At 39.4% G+C, this 15,215-nt stretch overlaps 1 protein-coding gene and 1 pseudogene across 1 annotated transcript; both read left to right on the top strand.

Annotated features, from left to right (window-relative positions):
- Nucleotides 1-3,556: 3,556 nt before the first annotated feature.
- LOC115688807 (disease resistance protein L6-like) lies at nt 3,557-11,100 on the top strand. The gene is made up of 5 exons (XM_056312663.1): nt 3,557-4,114; nt 6,993-8,085; nt 8,261-8,569; nt 8,748-10,346; nt 10,483-11,100. Exons 1-5 carry the CDS (start codon nt 3,585-3,587, stop codon nt 10,621-10,623), a joined length of 3,672 nt encoding a protein of 1,223 aa, XP_056168638.1. The 5' UTR covers nt 3,557-3,584; the 3' UTR covers nt 10,624-11,100.
- LOC115688813 (uncharacterized) lies at nt 10,994-11,982 on the top strand (annotated as a pseudogene).
- Nucleotides 11,983-15,215: the final 3,233 nt, after the last annotated feature.

The raw sequence follows: 15,215 nt of genomic DNA, 5'->3' as shown, positions 1-15,215 counted from the left end.
CCACGCCGGATTTCCGGCCAAATTGGCACTAAAGTGATCTCTTTTCCTCCGACTTGGCACCAAAGTGATCCGAAAAAAAGTTATAGCACCAAAGTGATCGCCGTACACAAGTTATGGCACTTCTTGTGTACTTTTGCCCTTTTTTTTTATCGAATAATTGTCTGATTTATTAATGTCGGAGCACGATTGTTATTTTTTTCTCCTTGCTGCAATTCTAGTTTCAGCATGTCCTTTTTCCCAAAAGCAGAATTGAGGTTTTTCCTAATGCAAAATGAAAAGGAAATTGCTTCTTCTTGCCGGTAATTGAAAATTACTAGTAGGAGATGATGTGCCATCTTAACTTTCCTTCAATATTTATTCTTACTATACAAAAAAGAAAATATGTCCAATAAAGAAAATTTCCTTGGAACGACTAAAATAAATGAAACCAAGAAATCGAGCAAACATCCCATAAACTAACGTGGTATATTGGCGAAATGTGAACATATGGATCACACGGCTTCAACGGCGCTCGCTCATGTAGAGTATTGTAAGCCGAATGCTTTGTTAAAGAGTGCACGATGGCGGTAGCACACGGCCTTCCCATAGGGGACAAAAAGTAATTGATAGAAGATAAATGATTAAATTACAATTCTTAATCTACTATAAGAATAGCAATATGTTATGAACAAATAAATAAATAAAAATAATTATAAATTGTTACGGGGATCATTCCTCTAAGAATTAATGGCTTACGACATAGAGTTACTCTCATGGTGACCCAAAGAATATTATGCTGGCAACGCCCTCGACAGAATGCTCGTTCTATGAATGTTGTGGTGCTAGGGCTCATCAAGCAATAAAATGGAATCTCGAAGTGGGTCCCGTTGTTTCTGGATACGTTTAGTATCGTGAGTTCAGCTAATTAATGATAATGTGCGGCATCTTTAATTAGGGATTAATACAGCGCCTAATCCAACCCAGCTTTTCTAGGGAGACGAAGGAAGAGTGGGCGAAAAGTTGCCCGAAAGGGTCAAGAGAAAAATACAAAAAAATAAAAATAGAAAAAGACATGGAAAAGCGTTCTCACGTGAGTCAGCACATGGGTCAAAGAGCAGAATTTGAACTCATCCTAAAGATCCATGCAATGGGTAACCACCGAGGTTTGTCTCAGTAGGTGGAAAATAGGGATGAAGACGTTTAGTTTCATATGTGAGTTTCGACTCTCATATTCTGTAAAGAAGCAGAGCAAAAGTTTGAGAGTGAGTTGAGAGGTAGAATAGAACAGACAAAAAAAAAAATTAATTAGAAATCGTGAGTAGTTAAGTGTAAGTAACTTTAATGAAAAGGCTAGTCATTAAAGTGAAGAGATCAACGCAAATATTCCGTGGTGAATAGTACGTACGTGATGAGGGGGCTCTTCGGTGGAGTACTTTTTGTGGAAAATGCAGCAAATTCAATCTTTGCAATATGAAGGACATATTTTTAGTTATCTAAAGTCTCATGTGTCATCATGAGAAGTGATTCTTTAGGGATATTTTGTTATTATATATTTATATAGATCAATTGTGAATTTATATATGTTTAACTATAGATTTAGCTATATTATAATCATGAATGATTTAAATATTGGAGAATCTCCCTTCTATGCAAAAGCTCAAAAGTGAAATTCAGAACAGATGTCGTCTACGTAGCCAGAGCCATATGGACAAGCACGAGAAAGAAACTCGAAAGAAATTGGGCGTGTGAAAAGGTGCACCTTTGTATGTTTTTGTAATCATAGTGTCCTCCACCTTATTTTTAAAGCCATCGACTTTATTCATTGTAACTTGGAAGCTGCGGCAGCTGCGAAGTTGCCTATACGCGTTTTTTATGGCAAATGGGATCAAATTCAAGTATGTGAAGTGTAATATTTTTTAGCAAGGATTTTTACAAACTAATGCCCTAGAGACACTAGTTAAATTAAACATCCGCACATAATTTTTTTTTATCATTTTGAAAGTATTGTTTTTATTATTTTATGCATAATCGATATAGGGCTAACAAGTGCCTCGTGGGTACTCGTGAACGAGATCTTTCTAATAATAATCCTCGGCATCCCCATAACATGTCCTATTCATTCTTTGGAAGCAAATGTTTCAAAAATCTTCTAATAAGGCCACTTACTCTCTAAGTTGGAAACAATGTATTCCCATGGTTGTTGATGTTTGAACTGATCTTTATGGTCTCTAGATTAGATCCACATACTCCAAAACTCTTAGGCCACGTTTGGTAGTCGGGAAAAAATTCGAGATAGGATAAATTTTATCATATCCCGTATTTGGTGCCTACTCAAGATAGGATAAAGTCGAATATATGAAAGATATAGGTCGGATAAAATTATTCCATGGGGGAGGTAGGATAAGGGTGGATAGGATTTCTAATATCTATAATATAAAAGTTATTTTTCTCGAATAACGAACTTGTTAAATTAATAAAATTAAAATATCATTTGAATATAAATAATATTTAAATTTTAATATAAAAAAATTCAAAATAACAAAAAAAAATAAATTCATTTTTTTATTCTTATTTTTATTTATATATTCAAATTTTTTTTCTATCTTATGATATAAATTTCATATATATATATATATATACATACACATTTAGTATTTATATTTATTACATATTTTAGGCATATTTGGATAGTTTACTATTTAATAAAATTTTATTAGAGAATGATGGAAGGGGAAGAAATAAAAAAGAAAATAATTAAAAGAGAGAGGGAAAAAAAATGAAATAGGTAAGAGTGTCGTGAGAAATTTTTATCATCTCCGTTTGTGCAATTTTTAGGTTCATTTACATTGATATAACGTTCATAACAAATAATGGACATGGTAATATGTGAAAATGTCCGACTTTATTACTGCGATTCACCAAACAGTAGATAGGATATAGCAAATCCGTTGGATTTCATATCATATCCTATCCAATCCTATCTTATCCTATCAAATCCTATCATGACTAGAAATCCGGATGACCAAACGCAGTCTTAGGATGTTTTTATTTCACGGAGAACTCAAGATTTGGAAAACACTTTCTAAAAAATGATAGGTTATATCGCTCACGAAAATGAATGAATGAAAAATATATTCATCATTTGTAGAAATAGTCAGGTATGAATTGATGTTGACAATAAAAATATTTTGCATTGATTAATTTTTCTGAGCGATATAACTAATCATTATTTCCAAATCTTAAGTTTTCCGTAAAATAATCACACCTTAAAAATCTATTGGTCGGTTAAATAGATTTAAATTTAGCCAATTAATTGGTAATGGTGGGCTCATATGTCGAGTCTTTTTAAAATTAGTAATATTTCAAACGGTCCTCTAAAAAGTTTGAAAAGTCTTCGTCGGGACTCGTGAACTTAATATTAAAGTCGCCAACCTGTATCAAGATCTGCAAAACATCTTCGGATTCTTGCGAAATCGCATCCAGTCGGTACAATGTCCTAGATGAAAAAGTTTTTTTATTTGTCAAAAGATGAAAAAGTATTTCCACATTGCCTATTAAAAAGAGAGAGAGAGGGGGCGACCCTGCTTATTGCGAAGCGAGCTCCTATGGCGAACTCAGAGGCAGGAACGAGCACCAACAATACATTTGGAGGTGAATATCAGGTATTCTTGAGTTTTAGAGGGCCGGATACTCGTCGTGGATTCACCAACAGCCTCTACCATGCCTTGGTAGATGCTGGGATTTCCGTTTTCATTGATGATGAAGAGCTTCGCCCTGGTGGAAGAATTAGTAGCGACCTTCTGCAGGCAATTGACAACTCCAAGCTCTACATACCCATTTTCTCCACAAATTATGCTTCGAGTCATTGGTGCCTTCGTGAGCTTGCAAAGATGGTGGAGAACACCTCTAAGTCTAAAGAAGATGGTAGTAAGAAGGTGATATTGCCCGTCTTTTATGACGTGAAACTTGATGATGTGCAGCTGAAAACCCCATTGTATCGCAATGCCATACTGAATTTGGAGCAAAAGATGGCAGATCAAAAGAAGAAGTTCAGCTCCAAGGATGTAGAAACGTGGCGGCAGGCTCTCAGAGAAGTTGATGGCACCAAGGGGTGGGAGCTGGAGAAATATCCAGGGTAATTATCTAGCCGTGAATGTAAAAATCATTTTTTTACAGTTAGACTATAGATCTAAATTCTAATAATAATTCATTATTTATATTCCCACTTAGATTTCCTAGATTTAAATGAATGCATCAAATTCTTCTTTATTTTTCTTAAATTAGAAGATATCCAATTTTTTTCTAACCTAATAGGATTATTATAATTTCATTTTTGACCTAATGTCATTTGTATAAATATTTGGTTTTGCTTCATCCTTTTTATACTAAGTTGATCCATATCTGCAATTAGATTGTTAATTTCCTTGTTGTTTTCCAACCTTGTTAATTTTAGTTTAGTTGTATCATGATTATTGGTTGATACTTTTTACTTACATTACAATATTTCCCATGCAATATATACAATTCACGTCAAACGTGAAATTTTAGTGGTCCCATACATTAACAACTTTATGAGAATTAATTGCTATCAAATTAAAAGAAGCATGAGTTATTATTCGAAGTTACAATGAAATTTCAATAAAATAAACCTTAAAGTGTGACACAGAATATACTTTGAATTTGTTGCTACTGGTAATATATGTTTTGGGTAGTAATATTAGTTAAACAAAAACAAAAAATACTAAAAGAATCACCACAATGCCAATAGATGATTAAAAGTATATCTAGTAGTTGATGAACTCTATTGGATACACTAAATGTTGATTGGTATTGTATCGATCGCTTTTTCTCTGGTGAATCCAAACATATATGAATTTATCCAATATACGTGGAGTCTTATTTATCATCGCCAACAATACGGGAGAAAAATACTAGAAGTGCCAAAATTTGTGTACGGCGCTCACTTTAGTGCCAAAAGTTTTTGCCGGCTCACTTAAGTGTCAAATCGGAGGAAAAACGATCACTTAAGTGCCAACGACGAGAAATTCCTGCCAAATTAATACGTGGCTTTTATAATTAAAATTTTAATCTGAGTTGGATTTTTTTAAAAAAAATAAGTCTACGTGGCATTTCCATGTATACATTTAGATTTTTTAAATATTTTTTCTGATTTTTTTTCCTTCTTTTCTTTTTTTCTTCTCTTTCTTCTTCTTCTACCTCCGGTCACCGGAGGTCAACCAGCCGCCTGGCCTTGCCCAGACGAGGCCGCTGTCGCCTGCCACAGGCGAGGCCCGGCTGACCCTCGCCTGGCGAGGGCGGTGAGCCCAGGCGAGGCAAGGCCGACCCTCGCCAGATCCGGGGAGGCCGGCTGTCGTCGTGGCCACGGCGGCCTCGCCCAGATCCGGTGAGGCCGGCTGTCGCCCGGGGGAAGGCGACGCCCCACGAGGCCACAGTGACGGCCGGCCTCCCCGGATCTGGCGAGGGTTGGCCTCGCCTCACCTGGGCGAGGGCGAGCCCTGGTGACGGCCGGCCTCGCCGGATCTGGCGAGGGGAGCCTTTGCCAGATCTGGCGAGGGGAGCCTTCGCCAGGGCTTGCCGTCACCCAGGCGAGGCGAGGCCGCCCCTCTCAGGGGCTCGCCCACCCTCGCCTAGGCGAGGGTCGGCCGGGCCTCGCCTGTGGCGGGCCACGGTGGCCTCGTCCGGGCGAGGCTAGGCGGTTGGCCGTGGCCGGTGGCCAGCCTCCAGTCATCGGCGGTGATTGGAGGTAGAAGAAGAAGCAAGAGAAGAAAAAAAGAAAAGAAGGAAAAAAAATCAGAAAAAATATTTAAAAAATCCAAGTGTACATGCTAAACTACGTCGTTTTGATATGTACATGCTGACTAAACCTCCGGCGAGCCACATCAGCTTCATAAATTAATAAAAAAATGCCACGTCGGATTTCCGGCCAAACTAATCGGAGTTGGCACTTAAGTGATCGTTTTCCAAAAATTTTAGCATTGAAGTGATCCAAAAAAAACTTTTGGCACTAAAGTGAACGCCGTACACAAGTTTTGGCACTTCTGCTGTTCTTCTCCCCCAACAATAGCTTCGTTGATTAGATATCAGTCAATTACTTATGTAATTCATTTTTCTTGTAGAAGCAAAATCTATTATATAGTTTGCTCAAAAAGAGAGAAAGTTGGTTTAACCATCCCTCTCGCGTGTGCTCACATTCAATTACAGATTTAAATATTTACAAGAATTAGAGATGGAAAATTGGAGATTTGCTAAAGTAACTATGAAATGTAAACTAAAGGGTGAATCTCGGACATGAGAATGCCATTATGACTCAACCTCTCCAAACCTTTACTTACTTGTATATATGATAATTTTTTTAGTTTATAGAAGTGAAAACTCAAGACATTTGATGTAAAATTATTTTTCTTCTTTGAAGTGAAATAATAATGCAGTGATAAATTTGAGTGTCTTTGAGCACGATTAACATTCAAAAGAATGAACTTACACAACTTAATATTATTTCGTATATTTATCTCGGTGAGATACAAAAACACTTTTTCTTACACTGCTTTTTATATTGGATTCTTTCGTGGGGTTCATTCTTACATGCAATAATAAAGTATCAACGTTAGATTCCTGGCTCCATCACTTTCCCTGATTAGAAATCTACCTTTTGATGAGTTTATGAAATTGATTGCAAAAGAGATGCGACAAAGACTTGTTGTATATTTGAATAAGAACCACTTGGTTATATAAATAATATATTCTGATTATGGTATACGCTCATAAGATCAACGTTTCTTACAAACTTGATCATTATCTGAACTCCTTCCAACATGCTAACAGTATTTAAGGTAATCAGATTGAAAATTGTCTACGGTTGCATAATGAGTTTTACCCTCCAAAAAAGTTTTGACCTCGCGTTCCCACCCGGTTTCTTAGTATATGGTTGGTCAACATGCAGGGAAATGAATTTGTTACCTTTTCTCATTTGAAACTGTTCGACTTTGTGGCAGCTACGGGGATCTTATCAAGTTGGTTGTTGACGAAGTTGTGGATAGGCTCATGACAAGACAGAGAAAAGTGACCGAAGATATAGTTGGAATGGAGGATCGAATAGCAGCCGTAAACAATTTATTACACATCGACTCCGACTCCGGTGGTGTGCGGCTTATTGGAATTTATGGGATGGGCGGCATTGGTAAAACAACACTTGCCAAGATTATCTTCAACCAACTATGTCATCTCTTTGGGAAAAACTGCAGCTTTCTTGACGATGTAAGAGAAATGGCAAAAACCAAGGGCTTAGTCAAGCTGCAAAAACGATTATTGTCCGATACCTCAAATTCTAGAGTGGCTCGCAGCATTGGTAACACCGATCATGGGATCAGTACAATTGGAGAAACAATTTGCAACAAGAAGGTACTAATTGTTTTAGATGATGTTGATGATGGTAACCAAATCCAAGAACTAATCGGAATGAACTCTTTGTATCCCGGTACTAGGATACTTGTCACCACTAGGGACAAAAGTGTCTTGAAAATCAGGGGATTTCACTATGAAATCGTGCCTTATGAAATGGAGGGGTTGAGCAGTGAAGATGCACTTCAACTTTTTAGTAGGCATGCCTTCAATGATAACTCTCCTCCTGCCGCTTACTATAGTCTTTCAAAAGACATTGTCTCTACTGCAGGTGGACTACCTTTAGCTCTTCAAGCAATAGGTTCATCGCTTTTTGTTCGAAAAAAGAAAAAAATATGGGAAGAGATGTTAGAGAAGCTAAGGAAAACACCAAATAGGGACGTCTTGGGAAAGCTAAGGATTAGCTATGATGCCTTAGAAACGGATCAACAACAAATATTTCTTGATGTTGCATGCTTTTTCATCGATGTAGATAAGACTTATCCAATCTACATGTGGGAAGATTGTGGATTTAGCCCAGAGTATGCTATTGATGTCCTTATTAACAGGTGCATGATAAAGGTTATAAACAATAATAAGTTTTGGATACATGATCAGTTTAAAGATCTTGGAAGAGCAATTGCTAATCAAGAGCGTACCAGATTGTGGGCCACAAATGACATCATTCGCGAATTAAGATCAACAGAGGTAAAGTATGACCAAACTTAATTTGAATAGAAAATTACTTATCGTGTTCTTAATTGAGGATTCACATTTCCGAATTGAGAACCACTCTTCTGTTTCATTTTTTTCTTCTCTCGACGAAATAAAATTCGTGGGATATTGACAAATTCCTGCTCTTGCTCCTCAATGTCATTGGCAGATCAAGGAAAGCATTCGAGCACTCCATTTGCCATCTATGGGGATTAAACATCCTATAACTGTCACTCCGGAGCAGATTAAACGATTCCCACACCTACGGTATTTTCGGTTGTGTGATGTAGCTTGCCAAGGCGACTTTACGGGCTGTCTTTCCGAGTTGAAATGCATCTGTTTGCATTACCCTCATCAAATTCCTTCCCTAGATCGCCATCCACAGTTTATGGCAACTAATTTGCATCTTGAAAACGTGGTTGTGATGAGTCTTTTGGGCCATGAGTTCACAGAAGATGCAGTCAGGAGCCTAATCAAGGTATGTTAGTTCCCCTCTGAGTCTTATTTTCTCATTCAATGAAGGACAAAATTTGAGGGATATATAGTTTGATTTTCTCATTAAGTGAGAGGATCAAATGACAAATGATACAAGTTGGGGGAGCCTAAATCCATGTTTATTCTAATTTTCTATCCTGATGTTTCATTGGCTTCTGTAGGGGGCAAGGAAATTGAAGGTTCTCACTCTTCAAAATGTTCAATCGTTACACTATACACCAACCTTTTCCGGATACTCAGTTTTAGAGAAGTTGATTATCTCTAATTGTCAATTTCTAAAGGAAATTGATTGCTCTATTGGGAAGCTGAGGTGGCTGACTGACTTAAGTGTTGAGTCATGTTCGGCACTTGGAAAATTGCCAGAACAAATTGGCGAACTAAAGAATCTTCAGCACCTCTCCTTTAGGAATTGTGGCAGCTTAAGGGAACTTCCCGACTCGGTTTCGTGTTTAGAGTCGTTGACAAAACTGGATATATCTTACACGAGCATTAAAAGATTACCGGATTCAATTGGTACACTACAGAGCCTGTCATTTCTCAGTGCATCCCGCACAAACATTGCGAAATTGCCTGGCACGATGAGCAAGCTTAGTCACCTCCAAACACTAAACCTATATGGTTGTCATGAGATGCAAGAGTTGCCGAAGCTCCCCAGAAGTTTGACCACACTACGGTTTAGATCTATTTCGTTGCAGATTGTCCCTAACCTCGCAAACCTTACTAATCTAGTTGAACTGCTTCTATCTGATGCCTCTGATTCCAGAAAGAGATCAAATATAATTCAAACTTGTGACTTGCCGTGGATTGGGAGGTTATCCAAACTGAGCAAGCAGCACTTGTGCCTTTCAAATGTCCACGCGATATCTACAGAGTGGGGTTCCCTTTCTCTACTAAAAGAACTTATTCTATATGGACTAGACTTGCAAACCCTCAAACAACTTCCGTCAAACTTGTCAGTTCTAGAGCTTCATCGCACTCGAGTGAAGCAAGTACATCTCGATGGGCTTCCTCAGTTAGAAGAGTTGACTGTCAGAAGTTGTGTACTCCTCGAGAGATTATCCATTCCATCAAGTTTGAGAAAACTGAGAGGAGCCGAGGTGTATCGTTGCAAAGAGCTAGTTGAAGTTCAATTTCTCGGTGTCTTAAATTCATTGGAGATTTTACTCATTGAGCAATGCGAATATCTCGAGAGGTTGGTTTGTCTGTCGGAGGAGCCAGGGTGTAGGGAGCTACAAGCTCCCGAGTTGACTGATGGTGGGAGGAGAGTGTCCCTTGTCTCAAGCTCCCTCAAGATGCTTCAACAATTCCACCTGCGGAGGTGCCGAGCGCTACGGGAGATTCAATTTGTTTCAACCTTGGAATCATTGGAAGGATTTTTTATTCTTGAGTGCATTTCGTTAAAAAGGTTGGGCGGTTTGTCAAACTTGAACAACTTGAAGCATTTAATAATTGGAGGGTGTAGGAACCTGCAGGATGTCGAGGGCATTGACGACTTAGAGTTTTTGCAGTGGTTGGAAGTTTATGGGTGCAGATCAATGGAAAGGATTATCAATGCATCGAGCTCAAAAATACCAAATGAGTGCCGAATAGAAATAAGGGATTGCAGGGAATTACTCGGCACCGGTACTTATGGTTCAAGCATCACTTACGAGTCTTACAGAGAGAAAATACTGCATGGACCAATACAAGGGTCGGACTCTGAAATTGAAACAACTAATTACGGCTGTGAAGCAGAAACAGGGGATCCTCAATTGGGAAAGGTGACCTTCTCTCAATTCATAGATCATCACTATTTGTTCTGCTTTATTTGCTTTCTATTTCTATAACAAAAGGGCCTTTCCTAAATAAAATTTAGGCCCGAGAGACCGCAGCCCACCTTGTCATTTCCTTCTGCAGGATCAGGAAAATAAAGAGAAGGAGAGAGAGAGAAAATTAGAGTCGGCAAAAGCAGGAGGGAAAAATCCAAAAGGTCTTGTGAAGTGGTTCGCTCTCTCAAAAAAATTCACACCAAGGTGTTTGTCTCAAAGAAGTCCGTGAAGTAAAGGAGCAATTCACTCCCAGCTTACCAGCAACTTATATCTTTGTCGACCGGCGAGCGCGTGCGTCTGAGGTGCCATTCTCCCTAGCATGGCCAGGGCATTTTCGTCTCGTTCTTTTCTGATATAACCCAATTGCACATGCCACTCACCCACTGTCGGGGGGCCTACAGCTACTGGAGATTCAATTTGTTTCTACGTTGTGATCAGGGGAAAATTTTTATGTTTGTGGACACCAAATAATGACCAACCCTCGAAATCGACAAGTAGCAAGCTCAGTTGACGAGAACAAAGCTTGATCGAAACATAAGTTGCCAACCAATAGAGCAATCAACAGCTTGAAGGGGATCGACGAGGGCCTTCACCAGCCGATGAGATTTCATCGACAGCCAACCATTCCATATTTTGCTAAGTGCTCTGTGAGGGTCTTCCAAGCTTCTTTTCCTTTTGTTTTCTTTTTCAAATGTGCTTCTCTTCCCTTCTCTTTGCTTTATGATGATAGATCTTTGAAATCTCAATTTCTTTCATTCATACCAGATTGTTCGTCACGTACAGCTCTGTTCATATGCCCTGCATTTCCTTTAGGTAGCTGAGCACTACGACCAGGTGATCGCCACCGATGCAAGCACGGCCCAGCTAAAATGTGCAGTGCAGCATTTAAGGGTCCACTACGTCCACACCCAAATACCCATCTCCAACGATGAAATCGTGACCTTAATCGGAGGCAAAAATCCGGTGGATTTGATTATGGTGGCTCAAGCCGTGCATGGGTTCAACTTCCCCAGTTTCTACTTCCTCGTGACCCATCTGCTCCGGAAGCTGGGAGGTGTGATTGCAGTGTGGTGCTATAATGATCTTGAAGCAAGCCTTATATTCGATCCAGTCATGAAACGCTTCCACGACGCTACACTGCCCTTCTGGGACCCCAGCCATGAAGTACTTAATTGATGGTTACAAGAAACTCCCTTTCCCATTTGAGAGTGTGGGGTAGGGATGCGAAGGTGAGCCATTGCCACTGGATATACCGAAGGTGCTCTCTTCCAGAAAGGTTTATGAGGAAGTCAGGGTCATGGTCCGGGGTTACTACAGCTAAGGAACATGGTGTTGATTTGTTATCCGAAGGCTTGGTGAGAGAGCTTCAGGATGCATGGGGTGGTCCTGAATTGGTCAGGTGCATTGTGTACAAGGCTTTCATGCTTGCCGGCACAGTGTAAGCTGTAAATTTCCGTGTCCTCTTTTGACTCCATTAGAATAGAATTGAACCGTCACGGGCGGTTCCAATGATCCGTTTGATTGCCATTTTTCACAAGCTGAGAACTTATGAAACCTGAGCTCAGACCTTGTGCTGAACTGATATGCAGATACTCTTATCATATCTCTGTCAAGCATGTCAAACTTGGTGGCCAAATGACTGACTATTAGTTGAAAGAGTGTTGAATGCCCACGTCCTTCCGGTCTCAAGCTCCGAGGAGCGAAACTACCTCAGTTTTTTCGTCTCTCTTGTTTGGCTCTTATCAGGTTTTATTCTTTCCCTTTTCAATAGGTCAAATGTTAATTCGGTCCTTTTTTCCCATCCACAACCAGACAATGGCATGCAAGTGCCCTATTCATTTGACGAACTTGTTTGGATTTTACTTCTGTTCCAATTCGGTGTATGCATTTCTAATTATTTATGCCGGTCAAACGGATGAGTCGGATCGGGTGGATGGTAAAAAATAGTCCGATCCAAATTGACCAATTTAACCTGTTGTGACCATTTTTATATGTAATGTAAATTTGGCGATCCATATTCAATCGGACTCATATTACTAAACACATTCAGAACATCATTTCTTGGCCAAGGATCATAATATCATCACCTTTAATGTTAAGGCAGTCTATGAGTGGACTCCTCTTGCAAGTGCCTCATTCAAATTGTCATAGGTGTGCTACATGATGACAAGTGGATTCACCAATTCAATCATATTGACTAAATCAGCATCTAAACTTGCAAATACGCAAGGCAGAGTAGTAGAGTACAGTGATTTCTAATTTGAAACACGGTGTCTTCAAAGTTCACATCATATCTAAAAAATTGTTGTAGGCTAATGTAGGCAAATAAGAGATAACATTATCAAAAAGCCTTGCCCACAAATGGATTTCATCTCCCCTACAAGCCTTATGGAATTTATTTTGTTCTGAAGTTGGACCTATGTGTTTTCAAACTTTATCAAGTTGAATGAAAATCCTTTTCCGATTAAAAAAATGCAAGCAAATAAGAGACAACACTTATCCAATCAGGCCAGATGATTTGACCTAGAAATCGCAGTTAATGACTTAGAGCCAAAGTGTTCTGTCATTAAGGTTTCAGGACATGAACTGGATATTAAGCAATTTATATAAGTTGATTTAAAAGCAGGAACAAAGAAGAGAACAATAATAACCCGATATTTAACCGAAAGCCTTTCATGTTCACGTAGACCGCGAATGATAACCATTTTATTTTAAAAATAGATTTTTAACCAGAAATATATTTTTTATTCATATTCTCTAGACGAGTTTCGGAATAGAGATACGCATTTGATAACGACACAAAATTTCTCTCTTTTACGCTTTTTTCCATTCATCAACCTTGTGGCAACCGGCGGTGTCAGGAAGCGGTAGGCGGGCGACCGCGGGGGGTGGTGGGGGCCGGCGGGAGGCGAGGGCGAGCAATGAGAAGATTTTTTATTTTTATTTTTGTTCTAAAAATAGAAAAATAAAATTGCGTTACTAAATGAATTTCTGTTCCAAACCTGTTCCCGGAAACACAAAAATAGAAAAACAAAGAAACAGAATAGTTATCATGCTCGCCTTAGTAGTTTATGGATGTCCCCCGCACAACGGGGTCTAGGGAGGTGTTTGATGTATGAGGAACAAAGACATTACTCAAAATTGATATCACATTGTTTAAATCAAAATACTACGGACTATACAATCTCTCCATTATCTATCTCCCTGTAAGAAGCCTCATCCGGATAAAGTAACATCCTCGGAGGCAAAACCCAATCTTTGGTAAGAGTTCCCAACTTATTGAGTCGTGGACATCAGGAAAAAATTGTCCAAAGAGTCATAAACTTATTGTACTTTTGCCAATTCAATGCTAAGCTTTTCAATTTTGCCAATTGAGTCCTAAACTTTTTCACATTTTGCCAATTCAATTTTGGCAGGAATTTGCTAACGTGGACGCCGGCCGTCCTACTTGGCACAGCTAGCGCTGACGTTGATAATTTTAACAGCATTTTAATTTCTTTTCTTTTCTTTCTTTCTTCTTCCTCCTTTTGCCGGTAACGGGCCACCAGCCACAAGCGGTGATGGCCGGTGGCCAGTCACTGGCAAAAGGAAGAAGAAAGGAAAAAAAAGAATGAAAAAAGAAAAAATTAGAAAAAATAATGAAAAATCGAAAAGATTAAAATATTATTAAAAATTGTTTACGTTAGCGCCGGCCATGCCACGTAGGACAGCCGGCATCCACGTCAATACATTCCGGCCAAAATTGATCGGATGGACTCAATTGGTAAAATTAAAAGATTTAGGACTAAATTGGCAAAAGCACGATAGATTTATGACTTTTTTGGACAATTTTCCCTGAACATCAGTGATTACTGTCATAATTTGAGACAAAAATCAACACATTTCCAAAGGGCTATCACAGCGAAAGTCGCAAACAAAGAGAGGTATGGATGTCACTCACTGAACTCACCAAAACGAAGGACGAGATGAAGAAAGCCAAAGACAGAACAATGCAGTCATGGCTAGACTCTCGTTCTCTCCTCGACAAGCACGAGAAACTACAGGCCCTATTGAGCGCCCGGAGCAATGCCTCAATGTCGAGTGTCCTCGTCTCGGAGCTACAGTCCCAGCTTGAGTCCACAGAAGCCTCGATCCAGGCCAAGAAGAGGACGAGCTTGAGTTGGAGAAGGATGCCGACAAGCTCACTGAGGCACTAGATCGAACACGTGAGGGGATGAACACACACAAGAGATCGACGAGGGGCAGCAGGTGAGACAGAAGCTGAAGGAGGTCTTGCGTGTGAAGCGACAGAGGCTCCCAGTAAGATCAAGTGACGCGTGAAATGGGGAGCGCGCAAGCGAAATCGAGTAATGGCCACAGAGGGAGAGAGCAGAGAGAGCATTGCAACTGGGTTAGGTTTGGCTTAGAGTCTAAACCCATTGAAACCCATATTTATATTGGCCATACTATTCCAAACCCAATAATAACTCAATTGTCAAATTTTACCGACCCATATAAAGATTCAGCACATCAAATATAAGTTAAAAAATGGGTCAAAATCCATTTTGACAGCTCTAGTCTTGACATTCATATCGTAACATCGGGTGGTGCAGCTTCCTAATAATGGCAAGGCTAGTGAAAGTACAAAATCTCCATAGAGAACGGAAGAATACATCATAGTCGAATAGTGCGAGAGATATCATAGACCTCCTTTTAACTTCCCACCCTGCATGAGACTCGGAAGAAGTCGATCCGGCCGTATGTGCTTCGGAATCTGGTTTATCTAGATCCAGACTCATTGTAAAATCCTGCATGTTAATATCGTGGAGAGATAGAGATGAT

Source organism: Syzygium oleosum, unplaced genomic scaffold (assembly GCF_021117445.2).
Source record: "Syzygium oleosum isolate NSW1041296 unplaced genomic scaffold, Sole_v2.1 Sole_v2.06, whole genome shotgun sequence".
NCBI lineage: Eukaryota > Viridiplantae > Streptophyta > Magnoliopsida > Myrtales > Myrtaceae > Syzygium > Syzygium oleosum.
The sequence above is the reverse complement of the archived record's forward strand: the minus strand, read 5'-3'. Positions and strand labels throughout refer to the sequence as shown.

Coding starts and splice junctions, on each gene's coding strand:
- LOC115688807 (XM_056312663.1), top strand. CDS start 3,585: ATGGCGAACTCAGAGGCAGGAACGAGCACCAACAATACATTTGGAGGT. Junction 4,115..6,992: donor GAGCTGGAGAAATATCCAGG/GTAATTATCTAG, acceptor ACTTTGTGGCAG/CTACGGGGATCTTATCAAGT. Junction 8,086..8,260: donor GCGAATTAAGATCAACAGAG/GTAAAGTATGAC, acceptor TGTCATTGGCAG/ATCAAGGAAAGCATTCGAGC.